The sequence below is a fragment of the Delphinus delphis genome, chromosome 8 (assembly GCF_949987515.2).
Source record: "Delphinus delphis chromosome 8, mDelDel1.2, whole genome shotgun sequence".
NCBI classification, from domain to species: domain Eukaryota; kingdom Metazoa; phylum Chordata; class Mammalia; order Artiodactyla; family Delphinidae; genus Delphinus; species Delphinus delphis.
This window is the reverse complement of record NC_082690.1, coordinates 108,395,120-108,422,313: the sequence shown is the minus strand read 5'-3', so window position 1 is coordinate 108,422,313 and position 27,194 is coordinate 108,395,120. Positions and strand designations below refer to the sequence as shown.

General features: G+C 57.9%; 1 protein-coding gene across 3 annotated transcripts in view; it reads left to right on the top strand.

The window, feature by feature from the left end:
* The window catches only part of KCNQ1 (potassium voltage-gated channel subfamily Q member 1), a 348,947-nt gene that overhangs the window by 273,092 nt on the left and 48,661 nt on the right, over nt 1–27,194 (top strand). For all 3 annotated transcript variants that reach the window (XM_060019498.1, XM_060019497.1, XM_060019495.1), the window contains 3 exons: nt 3,552–3,646; nt 4,470–4,516; nt 5,381–5,442. In XM_060019498.1, coding sequence (XP_059875481.1) covers nt 3,552–3,646; nt 4,470–4,516; nt 5,381–5,442 — 204 coding nt within the window. The remainder of the gene's footprint in view (nt 1–3,551; nt 3,647–4,469; nt 4,517–5,380; nt 5,443–27,194) is intronic.

Here is a 27,194-nt window from a genome sequence, read left to right as displayed (position 1 = left end):
GCAGAGGGGTGGCTTGGTGGAGCAGGGAGCTCAGGGGGCGCTGGGTGAGGGCGGGCTGGCCTCCTGGGGAGGGAGGAGGAGGAATGGCAGGACCCCCCTCGGGGGTCAGGTCTGGGCAGGACTGCTCCCAAGAGCAGAAGAGGCCCCCGGAAGGGCCACGATGTGTCGCCCTCACTCGAGGGCCGTTGGTGCTGACGTCTAAAACCACAGACGTCAACCTGGGGAGCAGAGGGGTCAGCGGGGACTCTTCCAGGATGGGGATGGTCCCCAGCCTGAGCAGCTGGGCCACCAGCGTTCCAGAGCAGGCCCCGGCAGGGCAGAGGCCATAACCTCTGCCTGGGGCACTGTTGGGCCACGCAGGGCCGTGCCAGGGTGGACAGCAGGCTTCCTGGGGGCTGCTTCCAGGGTCTGGGGCACCCAGCAGGGCAGGCGGAACCTTGGGGTTCATGGCAGGCCCAGCTCTGGGGGTGATGTGAGCAGCTTCCAGCTCAGAACCACAGCCCGCCCTGGGCAGATGGGCGCCACAGTGGCTGGAGCAGCTGTGGACGCTGGCGAGCGCCCGTCACAGACATGCAGGCAAGACAGCTGGTTGCTGACCTCCCTTCCAGGCCGAGGGTCTCCTTTTCTGCCTCAGGACACAGGCCAGGGTCCTGCGAATGGCCTGGAGGCTTCCGGAAGGAGGCTGGGCAGCCTCACCTCCCCTGCTCCCTGCCCCTCCCCTCGGCGCAGGACCCCTGGGGGGCCTTCAATAAATTGGGCGGGGCCCTTTGAGCAGAGGGGCTCCCGGGAGCTTCCTGGTTTGAGCAAGGCCAGAAGCTGGGGCAGCAGGAGGCCTCCAGGAAGGAGGGACCACGCACGGACGTAGAAGCGGTGGACGAGTCCCTGGCAGTGAGGGGCTCTGTGGGGCTCCAGGGGCGGCCCCCCACCCAGGCCCAGCTGTCAGGGAGGCCGTCCCTTCCCCCGCAGCAGCCCGTCTGTCTGTCTGCTGCACGCCCACCCCCATCTGGCCTCAGGGGCTGCAGAAGTGGCGGGTGGCCCCCCTGCCCGCCTCGCCTGCCGATAAGTACCCAGCTGGCCGCCCCTGCGTCTGGCCGGAGGAGCCAGAGCCTCTCAGCCCTTCACGTTTGCCTTGAACTCGCATGTCCACCGGCGGTCAGTCTGGACAGCCCGGCATTATCTCGGCTCATCTCAGGCTCCTGCTGCTGCCAAGGAAATGAGCTCTAGAGAGAAAGCTGAGATGATGTCTCCAGCCAGGCCCCAGGCCACCACTCGACAAAGGCCTCCAGGAGCTCTGAGCAGACCCTGGTTGGGGGGCGGGAGGTGAACTTCTCAGCTCCGAGACGAGTCTCAGGGGGTCTGGGACCCCACCGTGCCACGGGTCCTGGGTGTCAGTCGGGCGTCGGTTACCCTGTTGTGGTCCACACCCTAGACAAGGCAAGGCCGGGGGTGGGGGGCCTGCTCACGAGCCCCACCCCACCCGCACCCCCGCTTCTGCAGACAAGCACATGCGTGCCCGGGCACACACACACCTGTCACCTGTACTCTTATGCCTTCCCACGGGGACATCCGTATCCACTCGTGCACACAGAGGCTCTTAACACGCTCAGGTGCCCAGATTCCCCTGCACGCTGTGGGCCGGGACCTCCCCGGGTGTCTGGGGGACCAGGGCAAGGACCCGCTCCATTCCAGGCCAGGCCTGCCCCACTTTGACCTCTGAACCCAGACTTCCCCTCTTCTGATCCCACCCCAGACGGCTCCAGCAGGCCTGGAGGTGCCCAGTATAGCTCACAGGAGGCCAAGATCACAACTCAGTGGCGTGTGCGCTGAACAGCAGTGCAGACCCTGGGCTCGGCCGCAGACACTGTCACGGCCACCTCGGGCTCTCCTGGCAAGAGCCAGTTCAGGACCCGCTGGCCTTTCTCACCTACCATCTTACTTCATCCCCACTCCCTCCCTGCCAGCCAGAGGGCTCCGCATCCCCAACTCACAGAAGGACAAACTGAGCCCTGGGGTATTACCACTAGCCTGTAGCTAAGGGCCACAGTGTGTGGCAAGTCAGCGAGCCTGCCAGAGTCCCGCCCCCTCCTGACCCTGAGACCCCACCACGGGCCTCGGCGTGTAGGCCACAGAGGGACACGGGGTGGTCCCGGGGCCCAAAGCGGGGCTGGGTGTTACTGTGAGGGCCCCGCCTGGCGGATCTTGAGGGAGCAGGAACCCCCTGGAATTCTTGTGCCCAGAGTCCCTGACAGGGAGGAGGATTCTGCGCTGCCCCAGGGTTCCTGGGGTCCAGGACGATGTGGGGAGCTGCGAGAACATAGTTAAGCCGCCAGCATCGATGGCAGGGCCCCTGGACATGTCTGAAGGGTGCCCAGAGATCGAGGCAGGACCCTGCCCTCAGGGGAACCCCATCTTTCTGGAAGGCAGAGGTGGCCCTACCCTTAGCCTGGGGTAGCCCCAGTCTCTGGGGTGGCACCCCAAGGAGAAGGAGGCCTCAGGTGGGCAGGGAGGACAGGTGCCCTGGGGCTCCCGGGGTTGAGACCTGGCCCTGACCCTCAACGGGCCTCTGTGCCTTATTACTTCTCTCCCTCTGACCCGCCGGCCCCGCCCTGGCCTGCCAGCTGTCTGGCGTGTCTCTCAGGCCCCCTACACTCCCCAGCAAGAGGCAGGAACCTCCCAGCCCATCACTAGTGTGGGTCCTTCAGGGTTAATGAGACCACCTGGGGCCCCCAGCCCCGTCTCCCCGCGGTTCTCCCAATAGAAGTAGCCTATATCCCCACGCAGCTCTGGCTCGCTTGTGTGGGCGAAGGGCCTCCTGGGCCATCAGACCCCGACACGGCCAGCCCGATGCTCCCTGGGCGTTTTGCTGATGTCGTGAGAAGCCCCGTTCTCTCTGCTGTGGTCTTACCTGAGCCCCGGAGGCATTTATGGGCTCAGGGCTGGCGCCGAGCCTGGAGCTCTGGGGTTCCCTTCCCTGCCCCCATGGCCGCAGGCCTGCCGTGGGACCAACCTCCCTTCCCAGGCAGCCTGGGAGGCCCAGCAGGAGGCCTGTCCCCCGGGGCCACCCCTGCTCAGCTCAGGGGACTGCCTAGGAAGGGGGTGGGGTGGGCCACCTCCCCGTCCCAAGAGCAGTGGGTGCGCCGGCCGACAAGCGTGCGGAGGGTGAGCTTGGGGCCCAGGCAGGCGGTGGCCGCACGGAGCTGTGCCCTCCACGCAGTGACTGGCGGCCATGCTGGCCCCCCGCCCCCAGGCCCTCGGCTGGGCCAGCTCTTCCAAGGCAGCTTGAAAACAGGGACCGGCGGCCTGGAAAGGGAGAGTGGGCAGGTCCCTGCGGGTGAGCGGGCAGGAAGCTGAGGCCCAGAGAGGCTGAGGTACCGGCCCAGGGTCACCCAGCTCCCGGGGAGGATGAGCCCGGCCACTGCATGTGCGCTGATCCAGGCCCGCCCCGTGGTGCCACGCGGGCAGCTCCTTAAATCCTGGAAGAGCACGGAAGGCGGGCGCAGTCACCGCGCTAACGCTGCGCCCGCAGCGTGACTCTCTCCCTCCCACCGCAGCAAGCACGGAAGCCCTACGACGTGCGGGATGTCATCGAGCAGTACTCCCAGGGCCACCTCAACCTCATGGTGCGCATCAAGGAGCTGCAGAGGAGGTGGGCGCGCGGGGCCCGGGGGGCGGGGCCCGGGGGGCGGGGGGATCTGAGCGGGCGGGGTAGGGGCGGGGGCTCACTCCACACATGGCCACGCCTCAGAGACGCTGGACACTTCACAGCCCAGCACACACCCTGTGAGCAGGGGCCAGGTCCAGCCCCAGGAGACAGCCCCTCCAGGAGAGGCCCTACCAGTTGGGAGCTGAGCACCTCGACCCCTGGTAGCCGACGTCCTCTGGCTTCTGACTTGGGGCCCACAGAGCTCATCCTCATGGAAGCAGCGTGGTCCTTGGGGGCCTGCGTGGGCTCAGACCAGCTGCATCTCCACGGTGGGCTGGCCTGGGAACCGAGCTCTGTGCGACGCAGGGTGTGGCTGGGAGACGTGCCTGTCCTGACCACAGGCCAGGCCAGGGGCTCAGGCTGCCCCCGCCCCTGTCGCTGACCTACTACAGGGGCGTGAAGCCCACCCAGCCCAGTGACCTGGCCTTGCCCCGGAAGGGCCCATTTGCAGGCCTGCCTCTGGAACATTCAGGACACTGGGCTATCCTGGCACCCTGCTGTGCCCAGGGAAGGTGACAAAGGAGCAGCCCAACCACTGCCCTTCACCTCTGAGCGCCGCCCCCCGAAGCCCCCTTGGGAGCATGGGCCTCTGGAACCTGGCAGGCACCTGGCTGGTTTTTGGGTGGCAGCGAGGGGCGGGCCCCAGAGGGGGCGGGCAGCTTGTCTTGCTGGGCACATCAGCCCATCCACCCACCGACAGGCCAGATGTCCGTGCGGTGCCCTGGCCAAGCGTGAGCCGGTCTCCGTCTCCCTCCCTCCCCCCCAGGCTGGACCAGTCCATCGGGAAGCCCTCCCTCTTCATCTCCGTCTCAGGTGGGTTTCTGCATGGAGACACCCTGGGCGTGGCAGCCCAGGCCGCACCCTCCTACCATCCCTCCACCCACGCCTGCCTCTTCCACCATCAGAAAGTGCATGTCTGACAAGGAAATCCAGAGAGGGGGGCAGGCAGACCCACCCTAAGCAAATTGGCTTCAAACACGATTTACAGGGGATTTTCAGTTAGTGCAAGAACCTGCGTGCGTCCTTACAAATGGCGGGCTTTTCTAGGCCATTGATGTGAGTGTGGAAATGTGACCAGGACCCTGGGAAGGCGGGGGCCTGGGAGTGGGGTTGGGGGGTGAGCAGCCAGCTAGAGCGTTGGGGAGCAAGAAGGGTGCTGCTCTCCAGCTCTGAGGCTCGGCCTCATGTCCTCCGGGGGGGGGCTAGGGGGTCACACCAGGGGGGGCAGGGCCAGGCCAGTTCCTCGGGGTTGCCCTAGCCCAAGTTCAAGTGGGAGGTGCAGCTCACTCAGGGACAGGGCGGCAGGGGCCGCAGGGGCGACAGGCCTCCCCGGCCAGAGCAAGTACCCCCTTGGGGCGGAATGTCACCTTTGTACAGCGGGCACCATCTCAGGCAGCCCCCGGGCAGGGTGGGTGCCTGTCCTCTGAGGCTCTCGGAGGTCACAGAACCGGAAAGAGTGGAGTGGGGACAAGCAAGCCAGCGCCCGGCCCACCCACTGCCGCCCCTGAAGTTCTCAGCACAGAAGAGCTTCTAAGAGACATTCCCATAAGTTCGGGCCTTTGACCCTCACTCCCTCACCCCCATCGCCCTTCTCCCCGAGCCCAGTTGGGGTCACCTGCCCACCCCTCCCCATATGCCAGCCCAGGCGTCCCTGACTTGGGTGCTTTAACCCCACAGAGAAGAGTAAGGACCGAGGCAGCAACACGATCGGTGCCCGCCTGAACCGCGTGGAGGACAAGGTAGGCGCCCAAGCCCACGACAGCTCTCGCGGGCCACGTGGCGTCGCTGCTGGCGGGCGGCGGGCAGCGGCCTTGGGGCCCAGACGGTGCCGTCCACAGCGGCGTTTCACTCTCCAGCTCTGTCCTGAGCGTGCAGGGCTTGGATGGTGCCCTAGGTGTCTGGGGTCTCCCTCCCTCCCTCCTTCTTTCCTTCCTTCCTTCCACCTGTGCTCGGTGTGGGCTCCCTGACGTAGGGCTTCAGCTCCTCTCTCATGTGCACTGGGCGTCGGTCCCCGCGGGAGGAGGACGCTGAAGGCCAGGCTGGTCTTAGACCTCTGACAAGTGGCATCATTATTGGCAAGTGGCACCGAGTGCCCACAGTTCCTCCCTGGCATAGCTGAGGACCGCCCGGTGCACGCTGAGGTGGGCAGTGTTGTCCACTGGCAGCCCCCAGCCCGCTTGCACTCAGGGACTCAGAGGTGCCGACAGGGACACGAGGGTGCGTCAAGTGGGGAGGAGGGGGTGTGGGCTCCAGGACCCTCCTCCGCAGGGTCCTGACAGCAAGGGAGGTGGGGAGTGACGGCCGAGGCCCTGCTGGCTGTCCGGTGGGACGTGGACGCCGTGCCCCCTCCGCTCCAGGGCACCGGCAGCCTCGGTGGCCGGGACACCCCAGTGCCCGCCGGGCTCTGTGCCCGCGGCCCCGCCTCTCAGCTCCGGAACCCTTCCCAGGGCATCCTGGGAGCCTCGGAGGATCTGTGGAATGGGAGGGGGCGGCCTGCGCCCTTTGAAGTCTCCGTGGTTTGGAGCAGGCTGTTATCTTGCCGAACAGCTCGTTCATCTACATGGACTTTATCTGAAAGCAGCCGGGGGGCTAAAAATAGAGGAATTTCGGTTGAGCAGGGATGCGTCCGACTCTCGGTTTCCTGGGCAACGCCTGGCTCTGGCCCGTGTCCATCTCTGCTGCAGCTGGGCAGGCGGGCAGGGGCACAGCTCCGGGTTCCTGCCCCACCCACCCTGGCCTGGGCCTGCAGGACGACCCTCTGCCCACCAGCAGTCTTCCCTGGCCTGGGCGGGTATGGGCCACGATCCTGTACGTGGGGGAGGGCCACTGTCCAGGTGCCCACGGGGGCTCTCACTTCGGGCCTGGCCCTCTAGGGCTGTGTGACGCCAACACCCTGACCCCGCCGGAGGGCTGGCCCGTCTCGGTCAGCGCAGGCCTCGGCGGGCCTGGTGGCTCTCCTGTGCCCAGGCAGGTGGTCCAGTGGCAGATGCCCTGTCTGGCAGGATGGGTACTGAAGCTAGGAACGGCCAGCTCCCCAGGCTGAACGGCATCAGAGGCTCTGGGGCCTGGACTCCGCCTCTCTGGTGACCCGTCCTTGGCTTTCACTCGTCTCCTCGTGTGGGACCCGGGACTTGGGGCTGGCAGATTCCGGGAGAAGCAGCAGGTGGCCACGCCCAGTACAGCAGACCAGGCACCCGGCTGGGGGGACCAGTGGGGCGGGGCTTCCAGACATCAACGGATGCAGAGGTAGAGCCGGGGAAAGGACCCAGGGCCCCCCACCCCCACCTCCTTGCCCAGCTCTGGCCAAGGCAGCCTTCACTGACTGGCCCCCGCCGCTGGCAGGGGTCGTGGTGGCCCATGGGCGCGTGAGCCGGCCCCCACCCAGCAGCCCTGGGAGCGCCCCGCTGCCCTGTCATCCAAATGTGCTTACCCCTCCTCAAGTCCCTGCCCTGGTCTGGTTCTGTCCCCTGTCCCACTGTCCTGGGCCTCTCTTACGGCTCTGCCCACTGTTCCTCCGGACAGGCCACCCCTTGAAACCTAAACCAGAGCCTGGTGTCCTCTGGGGGTGATGAAGGGTAGGAGACAGGGTTCCCTGGAGCCATCTGGCCGCCGGTGGGGGTCTGAGAGCCAGGGCTCAGCCCTTGTGCAGCCAGGGTCGGTGTGGCGGGCTGAGGTGCGGCCCACGTTGGCCTTGGAGATACAGAATTATGGGCCCACATTTCTTCAGATCTGAACAACAAAGGGAAGGGTTTTCTGGAGTCCCTGATCCCTGGGGGCAAGGTTGGGAGCAAGGCCCCTGGTGGCCTCCACCGTCAGGCTCTGCGCCCGGGACAGGGGCCGTTTCTGGGCAGCAAGTATTCCGGATGTTCCGCACACGCTCAGGGAGATGGGCTCTGTGTCGCCTTCGTCCCCGTCCTGCCTCCCAGGAGCTGGTTCCGCCCAAGAGGCACAGTCATGCCCCCAGGTCTCAAGGCAGGGAGCAGGCCGTGCTCCACGCTGAATCTCTGCCCCGTGGACACGTGCTGGACCCGGGCAGAGGCTGCCGTGGGCCGGCGTCCAGCTCAGCCTGCCCAGCCCCGCCCCCGCTAGCCGATGCCCCCCTCGGGGACAGACCCTGGGAAAGGGCCCCGCCGGGCCCAGAGGGCACAGTGGCGTGTCCCAGGCCCCACGTTATCACCGCAGCCATCGGGACCATAAACAACCCCCCTCGCAATCCTGCTGGCTGAGGGAAGCTGGGGACAGGAAATCCAGCAGCCGTCCAGCCCTGGGAAGCCCAGCAGGCCTGCAGTGGTGGCAGTGCCAGCCGGAGCCCCGGGCCTCCCCCAGCCCCACCGGGCTGGCCTCAGGCCGGAAGGGAGCCTGGCCCCCAACTGCTTCCTCATCTCAGCTCAGGCCCTCCGCGGTGACGGCGGTCCCGGCCCGGCGGCTCACTCAGCCACAGGACGAGGGGCTTGGAGGGGAGGGGGAGGGGACTTCGGGGGGCACAGCGGCTGCCCCCATCCCCGTCCTGGGCGCAGGTCATTCTGAGGGTCAGTGGCCGGGCTGTCCACTTGCAGGGAGTCACGGGGGGTGGGGGAGGCCAGCTCAGCTTGTGCAGGGGGGCCTCTGTTTCCCGGCGAGGAGTCTCCTTCCCATGTCCAGTCCAGGGGCCACATGGGCTGGAGGGCCCCCCACACTTCCTTCTCTCCGGGGTCCTGCAGCCTCGTTGCAGCTCGCACTCCTGCTCAGAGCCCCCCACCCGCCCTCAGGATGCCCCGTCCCTGGCCCGGGCTGGCTGTGCAGGCCTGCCTCGCTCCGGGGGAATGGGGAGCAGACGCAGCGCTCCCCCGCCGCAGCCTGCCGCCCGCTGGCCTGGGGAGCCCGCTGGCCCCCTTAGCTGTGCGAGGAGAGGGCTTGAACTGCTTTGTCGCGTTGCGTTCTCTACCCTGGCAAGGACCCGTTTGCCCAAATGAAGTCTCTTTTACCGGTGGGGAAACTGAGGCCCGGAGAGGTTGAGCGGTTGCCTAGTTAGCTGGTTAGGTAAAGCGCTGGTCCCGGCGGAAGCCACAGACAGAAGGGGAGATGAGGTGGAGAGAGACAGAAGAAAGCAGGAGAGTATTGCCCAAACAGAAGGGGTCTGGTTGAGAAGAGGCCGCGCAGGAGCACTGAGGGCCAAGGTGAGGGCAAGCAGTAAGGTCCACGGGCGGCAGCGGTCAGATTCCGACACGCCAGGCCCTGGGACGGGTCCTGAGAACGCGGCCCCCAGCGCCCCGGCCCCTCCCCGTCAGGGCTGCTCCGGGGCAGGGACCCTGCGGCTCTCTGGGGACCCGATGGAGAAGTCGGCTCCCACCTTCCTCCCCCAGTGTGTATTCTTAGCTCCGTCCCCAGGACCTGCTGCAGTGTTTACATTGAGCCCTGTTTATTTTGCAAGCTCAGCTCACACTGCTTTTGCTGATATGAGGAACACAGTGGGCTGGGAGAATTTCTTTCTTCTCTGTTTTTGCCGGAAATGTTCATGGCTCAGAGCCGGACACAGGGAGTCCTGGGTTTCCAGGCCCCAGTTCAGAGACTGTGGGTGGGAAGGGCCCCCCCAGCCCCCCGACATTCCTTCCACCGCCCCCCAGCCTAGAACCCTAGCCAGGCACACCTTTCTGCCTGACAGGAATGCCCCCCAGGCCAGGCTCCCCAGCCCCTGCCCTGGACCTGGTAGGCCCGGTCACCCAGGACCTGGCGTCTGCCCCAGACCCCCGTCCTCCTGCTCTGTCCCCCTCCCAGACTTCTCCACCCACCAGGCCTAAAAGCAGGACCCGGAGTCCTAGTCATCCCAGCCACACCCCCTGCTCCTGCCACCACCCCGAGAGCCCCTCCAAGCGGCTCACCCTTGCACGCCAGCTGCGCGTCGCCCCCGCTGGGTTCAGGCCTTTATCATCTTGGGCTTAGATTATTTTTCCAGACATCTATGTGGCCTCTGGCCTCTCCCCGCCACACACCAGTCCTTCACGTTGTATTAGCTTCCTTACACACTGCTGAAACCCTCCAGCTAATATTTTCCTCAGAGTTTTTCTGTCCACATTTGTGGGTGTGATGTGTACTCACAGTGTCCCCGTTGGGTTATGGTAGCCCATGTACGTGAGCCTCACAGAACGAGTTGAGAAGTGTTCCCCCTTCTTCCATCTTCTAGAATATTCCGTATAGGGGGAGGATTCTCTTCCCCTGAGCGTTTGGGGAAACTTGGAGGTAAAGCCGCCTAGGCCTGGTGCGTTCTTTGTGGGCAGGTTTTTCATCGAGTCAATGACTCGGATGGTTATGGGACAGTTGGGGTTTTCTATCTCTTCTTGTGTCAGTTTTGATAAGTTGCGTATTTTAAGAATTTGTACGTTCCCTCCTAGTTTTCACATTTATTGGCATTTATCGGCATTTTAGCATCCGTGTCATCAGTGGTTAGGCCCCTTTTTTATTGCCAATATTGTTGGTTTACACTTCCACTTTTTTCCATTGGTCAAGCCTGCCAGCCAGTTGATGATTTTATTCATGTTTTCAACAAATTTTTGACCTAGTCGATCCTCTTGTTGGTCGGTTTGGTTTTGTTTCGTCCACTTCTCTTTATTTTCTTCCTTCTATTTACTTGGGCTTAATGTCTTATTCTTTCTTTAACTTCTTAGGTTGGATAATTATGAATTCTAAAACTTTCTAGATTTCTAAGGTGTGCATTGAAGACTATACTTTTATTTTTCTCTAAATACCACTCAAACTTCACCCCCCAGGTTTTGATATATAGCATTTAATTTTAATGTTCATTCACGCAAAGATTTTTCTAGTCTCCATTATGACCTCTTGTTTATCCCAGGAGCTATTTTGGAATAGGATTTTTGTCATTGTTATAATTGTTATTCCTCTGTCGTCAAAGGAAGTGATCTGTAGGGTATCAATCATTTTTTTAAATAAATTTATTTATTTATTTACTTTTGGCTGTGTTGGGTCTTCGTTGCTGCGCGGCTTTCTCTAGTTGCGGCGAGCGGGGGCTGCTCTTCGTTGCAGTGCGCGGGCTTCTCATTGCGGTGGCTCCTCTTGTTGCAGAGCACGGGCTGTAGGCGTGCGGGCTTCAGTAGTTGTGGCACATGGGGTTCAGGAGTTGTGGCTCGCAGGCTCTAGAGCACAGGCTCAGTAGTTGTGGTGCACAGGCTTCGTTGCTCCGTGGCATGTGAGATCTTCCCAGACCAGGGTGGACTCTTAACCACTGTGCCACCAGGGAAGTCCTGTAGGGTATCAGTCTCTTGGAACATTTTGAAATATGTTTTACAGGTACAACACGTCATCAACTTTTGTAAATGTACCTTCTGTGTTTGAATACCATGTGTATTCTGAAGTTGCTGGGTACAGTGTTATACTTGTGTTCATTAGAACGAGCTTGTTAATTGTTTTGTTGAGATCTATATCCTCACTGGAATGTTTTTATCTTACTTGATCTATCATTACTGAGAAATGTGTTGAAGAGCCAACAATTGTGGAGAATTTTTCTAGTTTTCTTTATATTTCTGTCAATTTTCGCTTAATGTGTTTTTAGAGCTTATGATCAGATACATATACTATCCAAATTTTTATCTATTCCCTGCTGGAGTCAATGTTTTCTAATTCCATAACACCCGCTTTCTCTCAAGTAGTGTTCTTTTTTCCCTTAAAGTCTATTATCATTGTTATACAAACCTAATTTTGTTTGTAATCTTTTTTTTTTAAGCTTTCTTTTGAGGTATAATTTACATGCCATAAAATTCACCCAATGTAAATGTCGGCAACACATTTTAGTAAATTTCTAGTTTGATGTGCAGCCGTCATCAAAGCTAAGTTTTAGAACATTTTTCAACACCCCCAAATTCCCTCAATTCCATTTGCAACCATTCCCAGCTCCCACCGCCAGCCACACTCAATCACTGACCGGCTTTCTGTCTCTGTATCCTTAAATTTCTATAAGGCTAGAAATTCCCCTTTTCTGGATGCTTCATATAAATGGAATCAGACAACTTGTGGTGTTTTGTGTTTAGTTTTTCTCACACAATGTAACATTCTTGAGGGTCATCTGTGCTGCATCATGTATTTCTTTTCTTTTTAACACTGAATAGTATTCTGTTGTATGGATCAACCACATTTTGTTTATCCATTTGCCAGTTGATAGACGTTTGGATTGTTTCCAGTTTGGGGCTATTATGGTCAATGCTGCTGTGAACTTTTATCTACAAGTCTGTGTATGGACATATGTTTTCATTTCTCTCGGTCAGGTTCCTAAGAGGGGAATTGATGGGTCATATGGTAAGTTTCTGTTTAACTTTCTAAAAAACTTCTAAACTGTTTTCCAAAGGGTCTGTACCATTTTGATTTCCCACCAGTAATGTACAAAGGTTCCACTCTCTCTATATCCTTGCAAATACATGGTATGGTTGGCCTTTTTTCTTTTCGCCATTCTAGTTGTGGGTTTGATTTGCATTTCCTTAATCACTAATGATGTTGAGCAACTTTTCATGTGCTTATTAGCCATTCATAGTCTTCTTTGGGGAAATGTTTATTCAACTCTCTTGCCTATTTTCTAATTAAGTAGTTCTGTTATTGAGTTGTAAGAGTTGTTTATATGTTCTGGATACAAGTCCTTTATCAGATATATGACTTGCAAGTATTTTCTCCCATTCTGCGGCTGTCTTTTCATGTTCTTAATCATGTCTTTTAAAACACAAAAGTTTTAAATTGTAAAAAGTCCAACTTATCTTTTCTTGTATGACTCATGCTTTTGAGGTTACATCTAAGACCTGTTTGCCTAATCCAGGGACATGAACATTTTCTTCTATTTTTTTCTCATAGAAGTTTTTAGACTCAACTCTTACATTTAGGTCTATGATTTATTTTGAGTTAATTTTGGGGTGTAGTGTGAGGAAAAGTTTGGGGTTTTTTTTGTTTGTTTTGGTTTGGTTTTTGGCTTTTGTTCTTTTTGCTTATGGATATCCAATTGCCTCGGCACCATTTGTTGAAAACGTTACTTTTCCCCCATTGAATTTTCATGGCACCTTTGTTGAAAATCAATTGAACATAAATATATGGGTTTGTTTCTGGATTCTCAACTCTGTTCTATTGGTCTATATCCCTACCCTTAAACCCACATTACACTTTCTTGATTATCGTAGCTTTGTAATAAGTTTTGAAGTCAGGTAGTGTAAGTCCTCCAATTTTCTTCTTTCTCAAATCGTTTTGCACATTCTAAGTGCTATGAATTTTTATATGAATTTTAGAATCAGCTTGCCAGCTTCTACCAAAAAAAAGAGAGAAGAAGCCTGCTGGGATTTTGATAGGGATTGTGTTGAATCTATAGATCCATTTGGGAGAACTTGACATCTTAACAATATTGAGTCTTCTAATTCATGAACATGGTATATCCTTCTGTTTATTTGATCTATTTTAATTTCTTCCTGTGATATTTTATAGCTTTCAGTGTACAAATCTTACATATCCTTTGTTAACGTTCCCCCTAAATATTTTATTATTTTTGATGCTACTGTTAATGAAATTGTTTTCTTAATTTCATTTTTGAATGGTTTGTTACTAGTATACAGAAATACAATTAAATTTTGATATTAAGCTTATAAACTGTGACTTCATTGCTATTAATTTTAGTAAATATTGTTGTTATTGTTGTTGACTCCTTAGGATTTTCTACATACAGGATCAGGTCGTGTGTGAATGAAGACAGTTTTAGGTCTTCCTTCCAATCTGAATGCCTTTAATTCCTTTTTTTTTTTTTTTTTTTTTTTTTTTTTGCCTAATTACACTGGCTTGACTGTCCAGTAAGATGTTGACTAAAAGTGGCTAGAGAAGGTCTTACAGGGAAAAGTATTCAGTCATCCACCATTAAATATGATGTAGATTTTCCTTAGATGCTCTTTATCGGGTTGAGATGTTTCCTTCTATTCCTGGTGTGTGTTCAGAGCTCTTATCATGAAAGGATGTTAGATTTTCTCAGTTGCCCATTCTGCATCTTTTGAGATGGTCACATGCCTTTTAGCCCTTATTCTATTAATATGGTGTGATACATTAATTGATTTGAGGGTGTTAATCCAATCTTGTATTTCCCACTTGATCATGATATATGATCTCTTTTATCTGTGGTTGGATTTTGTTTGCTAAGATTTTGTTAGGAATGTTTGTATCTATATTCATAAAAGATATTGTTCTCTAGTTTTATTGTGACTTTTTTTTCTGATTTTGGTGTCAGGTTTTTTAATTCTTGTCTTTTTAATCCTGTATACACATTTTAGGTGCCTGTTGTAAACACTGTGTGGCTAGGTTTCTAAAAAATCATTTAATACATTTATACTTAATGTAATTTCCAATATATTTTGATTGATTTTCTAGCAATGTATTTTGTCCCTTTCATCTGTACTAAATTTTTTAATGTTTACTTCAGTCCTCTTTCTTGCCTCTTGTTGGATTGATAATTATTTCTCATTCCATTTTTTCTTCTACTAGTTTTGAAGTTATATGGCCATCCTTGTAGAGGTTAACCTAGGACATTGTAAATGGTTATATAATAGAGCCATTTGCTATATTTACCCACATCTGGAATAAAATAAGGACCTTAGGACATTTTAGTTTCAGTCTCTCCTGCTGACTTATATATATGTCTTGTTGCATACTTTAGTTCAAGCATAATTAGTAGTGTTTTATACAATCAATATGTGTTTAAATTTACCCACCTGTTTGCCTCTTTTGTCCCTCATCATTTATTTTTCATCTCAGATCTTACATCTGGGGTCACTTTTTTCTGGCTGAAGTATTCATTAGAATTTCCTTGAGTGCAAATCAAAATCCCTCTGATTTTATTTGTTTTAAGATGACTGTTTTACTGCTGTTCTTAAAAAATATTTCCACTGGGTATAAAATTCTAGACCCTAAGTTACCAAAAAGATTTTCTGTTAACACATTGAAAAGATTGTCCAACTGTACTTTGACTTCCATTGTTTCTATTGAGAACAAAGATGACAGTGAGTCATTGCTCTTTGGAAGGCAATGTATTTTTTCTCTCTGGCTACTTTTAAGCTCTTTCCTTTGACTCTAGTGTTCTGAATTTTCACTATGTTGTGTTATTAATTAGAGAGTTTCTTTTGTTCATTCTGCTTGGAATTCAGTGAGTTTCCTTGATCTGTGGTTGGTGTGTTGCGTCAGTTCTGGATTACACTCAGCCACTATCTCTTCATACTTTGCTTTAGTTCATTATCTCTTCTGTAACTTTCATTAGACATTTGGTAGGCCATCTCAATCCCCTCTGTGTCTCTTAGTGCCTCTCTCTCTCTCTCTCTCTCTCTCCCCCTCCCTTTTAAAAAAATCACTTGTTTCTCTGTACTGGGTTCTGGATAATGTCTTCTGATCCATCTTCCAATTCACTAGTTATTTCTTCAACTGTTTCTAATCTGCTGTTAAACCTATCCAAAGAATTTTAAATTTCGATGATTATTTTCGTATTTATGGAAATTCTATTTGGTTTTTATGCATACTTGATAGATCATTTTTATAGTATCTTTCCTTTCACTTGTATATTCAAACATCTAAAAAATTTCTTGAAAAATATTGAATATGGCTATTTTATATTTAATTTCTGGTATCTAAAGTCGTTGTGAATCGGCTTCTCTGTTTTTGTTTTTTCTTCTGGCTTTCATTCATGGTGTTTTGTTCCCTTTGAGGATTTCCCTTTTTTAACCATGAGTTCATATGTCTTAAAATGTATCTGTGGGGATTTTTGAGGTCTACTGTGAAGTTGAGGTTCTTGGGGCGGCAGGGGGGATCTACGTTCACCGCTTCCTTTGCTATACACGTGGGGGTATTACCAGCCTGGACTATAAATCCTGGGCTCAACGTTTTCAAGACCACCCAGGTGGTGTGCATTTGGGCTTCCAAGCTGAGCATGGACCAACTTGTGGATGTGACTTCTCAGGGCAAATATTGTTCCACTCCTGTTAGCGGCAAGACAATTTTCTATATGGTCGTTTCGGGGACGAGGTTATTTCTCATTGACCTTTACACTGAACATAGAGCCCTTTGAAGGTTCCAGCTTTACGTAGGGCTCCGCTGTGACACTTCCCACCTGGGGCAGGTCTGGGCTTGGATACCTAGCTATCCATCACCTGTGAGACTGTGAACACCAAAGCTCAAGTGTACGCAGTTCATCAAATGCCTCCAGGACACCTCTTACCTCTGTGGGCTCCACTTTCACTGCACATTCAGCCTCTGACCTCTCTTACTTCCTGGCTAGCTCGTCAAGGCCAATGAGTCTCATGGTCAGACAAACTCCTGTTCACTTACAGGGGACAGAGTCAGGGTTTGGAAGGTGGGATTTTTCTGGGCAGCCTGGGTCTGATGGCTGCTGTCCCAACTCCCTGTACTGATTCCTGACCTTCCCATGTTCCACCTCCCCATGAAACCAGGAGCTACTGGGCCGTAGTAACGTGTCTTGTTCGTGCTGGTCCCTGGGGATCTTAGTGATCAGTAGGTCTTACGCTGGGACTCCAGTGGGGACTGGGTGGGGCCACCAGCCCTCGGTAGGCTGGACTGAGAAGGACGCCAGCCGGTCTAGAGCTGGGAGCCTCTAGAAAAGGGGCCAGCAAACTGGGGCCCACAGACCAAATCTGGCCCCTGACCTAAAGAATGTGTGACAGAGACTGTACGTGATTCCCTAATGCCTATGATATTTACTATCTGGCCGCTTACAGGAAAGTGTGCCAAGCCCCAGTTCAGACCAACGTTGTCCTGTAGAAATATAATGGGAGCCACAGATATAATTTTAAACTTTCTAATAGCCACATCAGAAAAAATAAACAGCTTAAATTCATGGTAATATGTTTTATTTAACCCAACAGATGAAGATATTGTCATTTCAATATGTAATCAATACAAAAGAATGCTTAGGATGGCCCACGTCCTGTCTTCAAACGCCAGCATGGGTTTTAGACTTCGAGCGCACCTCAGTTTGGGTACTCCACTTTCATAAGAACTGCTTGGTCTGCACTTAGATATCATAAAATTTACAGTTGAAAAGGCGGATTCTCATGCCTAAAGCATTCCGAACAACCATAGCTAAAGTCTTCCGATAACTGATTTGGGGATCTGTATTTAAATTTAATTGTGAATTCATTAAAATTAAATCAAATTAAGATCCAGTCCCTTGGTCTCACAAGCCACATTTCCAGTGCTTTTAGCCAAGCAGGTCTGGTGAACAGGCTGTTAAAGAGGCAGCTTCAGACTGTCATGTGCTTGTGGACAGAGGCGAGAGTGGTCCCCGAGCATCTGACCAGGCCAGGACCAGGGAGGTGCTGGGTGAACACCAAGAGGATAAGCAGATGCTGCTGCGGGGCAGACAGGGGTGGGGGCGGAGCTGGGGCTGGGTGGGAGGGAGCATCTTCTAGCCCCAGCATCCCCTCGGGACCTCCTCGCACCCTCCTGGGTTCCCATTCCTCAGGCTCTTCCCTGAATTCCTCCCTCGAGCCCCTCTGGGTCCATGACCCACGCCTCCCCAAGGGGCCTAAGGACCGTCCACCTGGGATTCTGGCTCTTATAACCACATCTGTCTCCCAGCAGCCTTGGCTCCTGGGGGGCCGTCAGGAACGGCATTCCCTGCGTGAGGCTCTGTTTCCAGGCTGCCCCGGACTCCGTGGCGCACCTCGTCACCAGCTGGGGCCGGTTGCACTGGAAAGCGGGGCGGCCTCAGATGGGCACCGATGGCCCTGCTCCCCCCACACGCCATGCCCAGACCCCCGACTTTCCTCTGCCCACCCCCAGCACGTCTCTCTTTGCTGGTGAGCTGCTCTTGAGTGGCACGGCCGTAAATAGGCGAAGGCGTGGGGCCCCGCCGGATCAAAGGGCCCCCTTCAGAAGCCGTCATTAGCTGCTATTCTGGGAACTGGTTATTTTAAGGTTAGTGTATTTTTTCTTTCCTGAGGAGCCGTCTTAGTGGATGGCAAGGTCCTGAGGTGCTGGCTCTTCTGTCAAACCACACAAGCCCTGTTTTGTCTAGGGTTTCAAAGATAAACCTATAATGAAAGCGTCAGTTGACACTGAGCGCCGCCATCCCCATTCCTGGGCAGAGGTGGGCGGGCCTGCCAGGGAGTCCCCGCGCCCCTCGAGCCACAGGGAGACTTGACGGGCCCCCGGGACGGGGCTGCCATGTTCCCGGAGGGAGCCCGAGGCCAGAGCCCCGCATTCTCACGGCCAGGGCAGCCCCCATAGGACTTGCCTAGAGCCTGGCTCGGGGGCCTTTTCAGCAGTCGGCCCGGCTTTGGCCAAAAATCTGTGGGAAGATGCCCACCCCCACCAGTGGCGAGGGGGACGCACCGTGATGCCGTGATTTAAGAAAATGGTCATACCCAGCGCTGGCACCCAGGTGGGGAAACAGGCATTCTTACACGTTGCTGGTGGGGACGCAAATTACGGTAGTGACAGAGCTTCTGGGAAGGAATCTAGCAGCGTCTGTTAACATTCAAAATACATGTACCTTTTGATCTAACATCTCTGCTTCCAGGAAGTGAAACCCCAGGGTCAGAGATCTATGTATCAGGACGCTTGTCACGCTCTAACTTGTGACCGAGAGACGTGGGGAGCCACCTGACTGCGGCGAGGGAAGAGCTGAGCAGAGGAGATGCTCCCAGCTGTGGGCACCCGGCCCGATGTCTGTCAGTGGCTGTGGAGCCACACCTTTGATGAGTCGCTAAGTCAGAAAGCTGAGATGCCGAGAACCGCTGGGGTTGTCTGGGCAGGAGGCAGTCCGTGTGCGGCCGTGAGATGCTCCGTCCTCGTCTGTCCGAGGTCAAGGTGCCCCTTGTACCAAGTGTGCGTGTTCCGAGGTGTTTCAGGTAGAGATGTCGCATCCCATCCAGCTTCCTGCTCTGGCCTCGGTCCTCTGTCAGCTGGGGCTGCTCTCCCACCAGAATGACTAGCCCCAAACTCAATATCCTGTAAGCCCTACACCCAAGGCCCCCTCCCCAGGGCTCTGGGTTCACTCAGCACCCAAGCCTCTGTCACTAGTCAGAGCCTCCTTCCCCACAGGCTCTCCCTGTGCCAAGATGGGGGACACGGTCCATCGGCTCTAGGCCCCTTCCAGGCCCGAGGACCAGCCCCAAGCTCTTAACTGCTCCATCCTGGAAGCGACACACACATCACTTCTGCTCCAACCCCACCCAGAGGAATGTGGGGAATGTGTTCCCCGCAGGACCCTCTTGAGTCGTCCGTCTGTGTGATGGGACGTCCGTCTGTACCCATGTCCATCCAGAGGCGGCAGACACACCTGTGACTCGGGTCTGCCCACCTGCCCCTGCCCACACACTAGTCACCTCAACAGCCCTCCCCATGGCCTGCGGCTCAGCCCTCTGCGCCCAGCAGGACCCTGAGAACAGCGCGGCGGCACCCAAGGGGCCCACCCGCGAGGTTTGGTTTTTGTGGGCCAAGCCCCCGCCAGGGTTCAGGAGCACCCAGGGAGACAGGCACGGAGGCAAGCTCACGTCTGGCCCTCTGACCCGCCGCACAGATGGGCACCCGGCCGTTGGCGGTAGACGCGTCTGCACAAAAGGGATGAACGGGGCGATGGGAGGGAAGTGTGATCAGCTGCAGGGTCTGAGCCGCCATCCGATCGCCCCTCCCTCCATCGGGTCCCCAAGGTTCAGGTGACCGACCGGTCTGGAGCCTGATTCCCCCTCTGAGGAGCTCAGGAGCCCCTCACTGAGGTCGGAGGACCGGGCCGCCCACCACACCTGTGAGTCCGAGTTTCCGCAGGAGATGCTAAATCACACTCCTCCACTTCAGAGGCTCGGCTTCCCTGTCACCAAGGGAGGGCCTGCGCCGGGCAGGCTCTGAGGGGCCTGCAGGCTTCCCAGGCCTCCCCATCCCATCAAGCGTGAGACCCTCAGGCCCCTGCGGTGCCCAAGGGGTTTGTTGCCAAGAGGCCATGGTCATGGTGGGGAGGTCAGAGCTCAGACTGGCCTGGAGCTGAACCGGCAGCTGGCACCCGGGCTGAGGCTCAGGGCAGTGTGCCCGGCCAGCCTGTAGTCCTGGGCCTCTCCTGACGTAGAGGCAGGAAGGCTGGCCTCGTGGCTCGCCTCCTCCTGGCTGGCAGGAGCCGATCCCCCCGTGGTGGTAGCCTCACCCATCGCTGGCCTCAGACGCTTGGCCTCCCAGGAAGGAGCGTGAGTGCTGGCTTCCTTAGCCTGCTCTGGCTCAGAGACTAGGCATGGGGCCTGGCACGGGGGACACTCAGCACAAAGAGTGATCGTGGAGGCTGCACCCCACAAAGCAGTATGTCCCCACCTCTGGGCGACTTGGGGGTCCATGGAGAGGCCCTTGCCGGGGGGACAGGCACAGCTCGCCAGCCTCTCTGAGCCTCAGTTTCCCGCTCCATCCAAGGCAGGGAGGAGAAAAGAGGGGAGGGTGTGTGTGCTCAGGGCCACCTGCCCGGGCCTGGTCTCCAATGGCCGCTGCGCCCACACCCGACGCTTGAGGACCCAGAGCTCGCCTGAGAGTTGCCCACAGCAAGGCCAGACAGGGGCCCCTGGGGCCGCTCTTCCCACCTCTTTCCAGGCCCCAGGATCCCACCCGTCCCTGCGGTCCTGACTCAGCGGGGCAGAGCTGGGACCAGGGCCGGGCAGCCTGGCTCCCACGCCTGTGTGTTCTCAGATTCACATGTCCTCCTCTGGCCGAGAGGACAAGGCCGCCTGCGTGCACGTGGGCCCCTCCTCCCATTTCACACAGTGCAAAGCCCAGGCCTTCCCTGGGCACGTTTGCAGCCAGTGGCTGGGGTTCAAGCCCTGCCCCCTCGGCTCGCTGGCCATGGACCCGGGAAGTCACATTGGCTCTCGTGCCTCTGTCTTCTCACCGGTCAGCGGAGGGGATGAAATTGATGCTACTAAGGCAAGTGCTGTTGGGCAGATCCCTGAGTTGATCCACATCCAGGCAGAGGAACTTCACGTGCAAAGGCCCTGTGGCACACAGGGCAATACAGCAAGTCCAGGGCTGCGAGGCCCGGCGTCCAATTACAGAGCTCAGAGAGAGTGGGTGTGAGGGTGGGCCAGCTGTCGGTCAGGGAGGTGGCGGGGGGGTGGCCAGGGGCCAGTCTGGGAGCCCAAGCTCTGCCCTGACCCTGAGGCTAAGCCTCTGTTCCCCGAGCTGCACCGTGGCTTCCTGCTCCCCACATGCGTGGCAGCGCCCCCAGAACCCTTCTTTCCCTCCTCTTTCCTGGGTGTTTCTCTCCCAGTCTGGCCGGGGGACGATAACCCCTCCCCACAACCAGGCCTTTCCTGAATGACTCTATTTATAGACTTCAAATATTGGCCAGAAAGGAAATTTACATTTTTTTACAATTTAGCTCCAGTCTGTGTCAGCTTCTGTGGGTTGACTGCTTCTGAGAGAGGCGGGGGGAAGGGAGCAGGCGGGCAGAGATGTGTGCACTGGGCCCACGGGCAGCGCACGGCGGCCGGGAGCCCTTCTCAAGCCTGTTTGGTGGATCTATAATCAAGGGCCTCGCTGGGGGCGTCGGGCTAGGCAGACCATCTGGGGGCGCCAAGGGGTGAGGGCGGCCCCGAGCCTTGTCTTTGTGGCGAACCCTGCCCTGCTGCCTTGGCCGACCTCAGAAAAACATGTATTTTGATCAAAATGGGCCCTTTTTTAAACTTGTCACCCTGCGGGTCAGGGCACAGCCTGCCCGCCCCCCCCCCCCGCCCCCAGTCCTGCATATTAAGCAGTGGCTTGGTCACCACCAAAAATAGATGTCCCAGCCCAGAGGCAGGGCTGTCCCGCCTGCTCCGGGAGGGGACCGGCCCGGAAAGGGGCAGCCGGCCCAGGCACCGGCCCTGCCGACTCTGGAGACTGCAGGCCCGCAGGCAGGCGGCGGGGAGCCGAGTGGCCTGGTTGGGGACCACGGCCGCCAGGGGTCTGCAGCGTCTCCAGGGGTGGGGTCGGGCGGCAGCCACGGTGGGCCCCGGGCCCGGCGAGGTCGGAGCGCGGCCCACGCCTGCCCGGGGCCAGGTGGCAGGTGGATGCCAGCAGGTCCCCGGCCACAGGGCCACACCCGGCGCGCGGCGGCCTCCTCCCCGCCCGGGGCCCGCGGGCCTGGGCTCTCACTCCACCTTGGCCATCAGGGATGCACAAAATGGCTGACGCGGCCGTTTCTAACCGGGATGCGCGCACATGGCAGCGGCCTGCGGAGCTGTGTTTATTTTGCCGAGCGGACGGCCTTTCGTTGCCCGGGTTCCGAGCGCTCCAGAGGCAGATGGAAATTTTTGTGGATTAAACACGGGGCTGAGGCGCGCTGGGCTGTTTGGGTTGGCAGCGCTCCCTCCCCATCTCGTTCCTCACCCGCGCTCCCGCCCTCCTCACCGGGGCATCCATTCATGCCTCCATCCTGGGCCCCCTCCTCCCCTCCCAGCTCGGGGGCCTCCCTCACTCCTGCTGGCCCAGAGCAGGGCAGCCTCGGCCCCCTCCCCGAGTCTGGAAGAGGCTGCAGGGTGACGGAGGGCTCACCGGGAAGGCCTGCTCCTCCGGGGCCCTTCTCAAGCTGGGGGCCCCTCTGACCACCAGATCCTCATCTATGAGATGGGAGCTGGTGTGCAGACCAGGCGACCAGCATACGGGGCACGCTTATGGGTCCGGCACCCAGAAAATGCCCAGTATCCAGGCTCTGTCACGGGTCCTGCCTCAGGAAGGCAAAAGCCACCAGGGAAGCATGAGGGGCAAGGCCTGATCCCTCGCTACCTCGGGAGAAGCTCTGCGTCCAGACAGGACCTGGACCTTTCTGAAAGGACTGGAGGGTATGCTGGTCTACAGAAAAGATCTCTGGGGGACGAGGAGCAAAGCTTGTGGACACCTGGGGAACCAGGTTCCAAGCAGAGGGCACAGCTCTGCACACTCTGCAAATGCCCTGCGGTGCGACCGTGCCTGGCTTGTCTGAGCAACCAGGGTGGCCGTGGGTTAGGGAGGAGCCTGGAGGTGGGAGCAGACAGGTAAAGGGGTGGGCAGACCTCCGGGCCCTGTGAGCCACTGGAAGGACTCGAGGCTTCACTTGGAGGGAGGCGGGCTTCGGGGCAGAGAGCGCCGCGATCCAGCGCGTGTTTTTAGCTACGCTGCTCTGGCACGTTGAGGGTAGACTGAAGAGGGGGGCAGGTGTGGCCGCAGGGAGAGCTGCGGGGCCGGCGCACACCGCTCCCGTCCCTCCCCCTGCCAGCCCCCCCCGGGAGGCAGGTTGGTCCGTGTGCCCAGCCCACTGTGTCCCCGCCGGCCGGGAGCCGTAGGTCAGGTCTCACACATAAAGAACCATCTGTGTGGGCAGCAAGGTGGCCACAGCCCGCCTGCCGCCCGCAGGGGGACGCTCTACCCAGCAGGCTCCGCCCACCCCCTCCCCGACGGGGCCTGCGGACACCCTGTCAGACCGCTAGCACCCACCCCTGGGTGGGGGCTTCTCAGGGTGATGTGAAGCCCTGGCCCGAGGTGCTGACACCACAGTGACCTGTGTCACCCGGCCAGGCTGAGAGCGGCACTGGAGACGGGGAATTCAGTGAGGCCCAGGCAGAGCATGTCTGGTGGGTGTGGGGGGGGTAGGCGGCCAGCTGCAATGGGATCCAGTATCACAGGCCCCCGTGTGTGGCCCACCTGGGTGCGCCCGGCAGCATGGGGTCTTGGTTTTAAGCCTTTACAATGTTACCTTCTGATAAGGGGCCACATCCGGTAACCAGGGTGGAAATTCGGAACCCTGTACCTTCTCCAGAACCCACGGGTGTCCCCACACATGAGCCCTCTGGTCTGGATGGAGGGACCGGAAGTCCCGGCCACAGAGACTAAAGAAGCCAAGGAAGGGTCACCGATGTCCACTGGGCACCGGCAACATCAAGGGTTGCCACTGTGAATGGGACGGGCTGGTTCCTGACCCTTGGAGCACATGGTCTGGGGGGCAGAGGGGGGAATGCACGGAATGGCCCATAAGTACCTACTGCCCGGCTGAAAGAGGGCTGGACCGGATAGGCAGGGCCACCTCCGGTCAGGGGCCAGGGGCCTGGAGACAGCCAGGGGTGTCTCTCACCCCTCATTCAGGGGTGAATGAGGTGGCGGGTGGTGTGGCTGGAAGAGTTCCCAGCATGAGCAGCCGTGCAAAGGCCCTGGGGCCCAGGGTCATGGCTGTCTGAGGCTGTGAGAGCGGGCAAGGCAGAGCCTGGCCCTGTCAGCCCGAACTCACCCTGTGAGCCTGAGGGGCAGGGGATGGTACTGGCTTCCCTGGGAGGGGGGTTAGAGGCAGGCGAGGGTGGGAGCCCCAAGAGTAGTGAAGGGCCGCAGTGGGATTAGGACACACGTGTGTGCCTTGGACTAGGGTGGACACCTGTGGGGTAGTAGCCCACAGTCCACAGGACCCGTCGGTCAACAGGACAGGCAGATGGAGGGGACGGGGTATCAGGAAGGACCAGGTTTCTAAGGAAAGCACCTGGATATGGGGGTGCTTTGCTTGGAGGGACGCCAGGGTGGGGCAGGTCAGGGGCAACCTCGAATTCCATTCTGGACGTGTTCAGTGGGCGGGTGGACTCCAGTGCTTAGAGATCAGGTGGAAAAGAAGGAAGGAAGGAGATGGGGAGATGGGGAGGCAAGGGTGGGCCTCCCCAGAGCCAGGGAGGGGAGGATGTGGCCCTGGGCTTGGCCAGGGAGGGGGTGAGGTGTGCTCTGATGGGGCCAGGCTTCCCCAGGCCCGAGCTCGGCCAGGCCCCCGGAGGTTGGGCAGACACGGGACCGTAAAGGCACAAGAGAGGAGCTGGTGTGTTTGGGGTTAGAGGGGGAAGCACCGCACCACTGACGTCCGCGGACGGCTTCCTAGGTGAAGAGGCCTTGGATCGGCTGTTCCCAGGGACAGGTGCCAAAGGCAGGGCACCCACTGTCCGTGCTAGGGTCACCGCCCACAGTCCTGTACCTGTCCCTCCCGAGGCAGGGAAGCCCACAGTACCTGCCCTTTGACAGCAAGAGAGCACCCGCGGGGCCGGATGTGCCGCAGAAGACCCGGGCTGGGCCCGGGCTGGTGCAGCTCACCAGGCTGCAGAGCTGCAGAGGGAGGGAGGGGGCGCAGGGGGGCACGGAGTCCAGACTAGGACGCAGTCTGTTTGATGACCCTCGGCACCTAAGGACTCGGTCACGGGGTTCACCTCCCGCTCCCACGTCTATGCAGCCCCATCTGCACCCGCTGAGGAAAGGCGCGCGTGTCACGTGACTGAGCTCCGCCTCCGTCTCGCTGTCTCTCCTCCCTGCCCCCCGGGAGCTTTATGGATTAAACATCAGCGCCTTGAAGAGGTGGGGACACTCGACGCCCTTCCTGGGGCGTCTCTCTGCCGAGGCCCAGAAAAGGAGCGGGATTCACAGAGGGGCCCTGCTGCCTCTCCTGGGCCCGCGGCTGGGGGGTCTGCACCGCCTTCTGGAGAAGCACCCGACCCGGCCTCAGAGGATCGGGTCAGCTAGCTTCTCTGTCCCGCTCGGTTTCCCTCTGCTCCTAAAATTGGAGCTCTGCTGAACAGCTCCACATCCTGCACCCGGGGACAGAGCAAGAGCTAAAGGAACAGTAACCCTTGGGCACAGGTGGACACGAAGCCCGGCTCCCTCCCTGGCCCAGGCAGACCCCTGGCCCAACCCACCCACTCTACGACTGACTGACCTAGGGGGCTCCACCCAGAGTCCCCCAGAGTCTGAGTCCTGCCCCTGGTTCTGCTGGCTTCAGGCTTTCCGTTGTCATGGTGAACACCCAGCCCCTAGCCATGGAGCCCACTGACTCTTCCCTGCCCTTTTGTAAGGAAAACTAACTTATTTTTCAGCTCCGTAAACCTGGCAGGAGCCTGTCTCTTCCAGGCCAGTGGGAGACCTCCGTGGGCAGGTGCCTCCCGGTGGGGTCAGGCGTGGCCACCTGTACCTTACAGATGAGGAGGTGGAGGGTCCTCACAAGGTGAGGGGAGCGCTGCCTGCCTCCCCCTCCTGCCCCGGGCTCCTGCGGGGGTCCCTTCCCACCCCTGGGCTCCAGTACCCTTTTGCACAGCACCCTCTTCACACCCACCCCGCTCTGTAGGCATGAGCGCTTCTACTGTGACAGCATCACCCCAAGTCACGTGACCATGCCCCTCACCTACTGAGGCCTTGGGGAAATTTAATTAAAAATTAGCAGGGTTGACGGAAAAGGGCTCCCTGCTTGAGCTGTAATTGCACAGCCACCCCAAAGATAAAAACTAGTCATGGAAATTCTCTTCAAAAAAAAAAAAAATTAGCAGGAATGCATTTGAAAAAAAAAGGAGTCAGTCATCTGTCTCCTGCCAGAAGCCAGCACAGCCCCGTTCTGCCCGCCCAGTGTGCTGCCCAAGGTGGCCGCAGTCCTGATAGGGCTTCGTTTGAGGTTGACACCAAGGCCAAAGTGGCCGAGTCCATCCTCTCCGCGCCCACGTGCATGGACAGCCGCGCAGCCAGTCCAGTGGGCCACTCTGACCTTTGGTGGTGATGCAGCGGGAAACACCTGCCGCTCCTCTCCTGGCCCCCCTGCACCTCCCACCTCCGGGCAGCCTCACCCCCCAAGATGGGCCAGGCCTCCAACCGCAGGGGGCCCAGTGCAGGGCCTGAGACACACTGCTTGTGTCCAGCTTTCGCACGGGTGTTTTTAGCATCACGACCCTCTCCCTTGTGAAGGAACCGACCCCTGAGGGGGCCAGTGTCCAGGTTGTGGGCCTCCCCAAGCCCCATGGGGCCACACGTCCCCCAGCCTCGGAACCAGGCCCCCAGATGAAGGGCCGGCTGGGGCCCAGGGCAGCGGGAAGGCCTCGGGGTTCCCAGGAGACGGAGACTGTGGGCCGCTCTTCCCTGCTGCGCCGGGCCTTGTCTTCACACAAGCCCCATTGCTGCGCCGTCCCCACCACGCCACCTGACAGATGGGACGGTGACAAGACGGCCGGGCAGGGAGACGCTCGCCTTTCGGTGCCAACACAAGTGGCCTTTATCCTGGCCGTAAATGGCCTCTGTGTCGAGGGAGCCTGCACCCAGCCCGGACCTGAGCCCCTGGCGGCCAGCGGGGCGAAACTGGGTCCATGGGGACAGACTCTACAACGGACGGCTGGTGGCATGTGGTGGCAAAGCAGCCCCACGGGGCCACAACGGGACGTTGTTCCGGCCTCGCCTGGGCTGGTCTCTGCCCGCAGCCTCGCGGCCTCCGGGGGGAGGCCCTGGGAGGCCGAGGCCAAGGCCGAAGCCGGCGCCGGAAGCCGGGCCTGGGGAGAGGCCGGGCAGCTGCTGGCCTCCACACACCCCCAGCCGAGTGCGGGCCACGACGTGCCTACTGACCCTGGTGGCGGGTCACACCGTGAACGAGCGCTCTCTCCTGCGTCCCCCGCCAGGTGGGCAGGGACAGCACCCCCTGGTCAGGGCTGTGCCCACGAGGGCTGGCCCGCGGGAGGCTGAGGCAGCCCCAGGGACCATCTCCCCTTGGCTTTTAGTGATACGG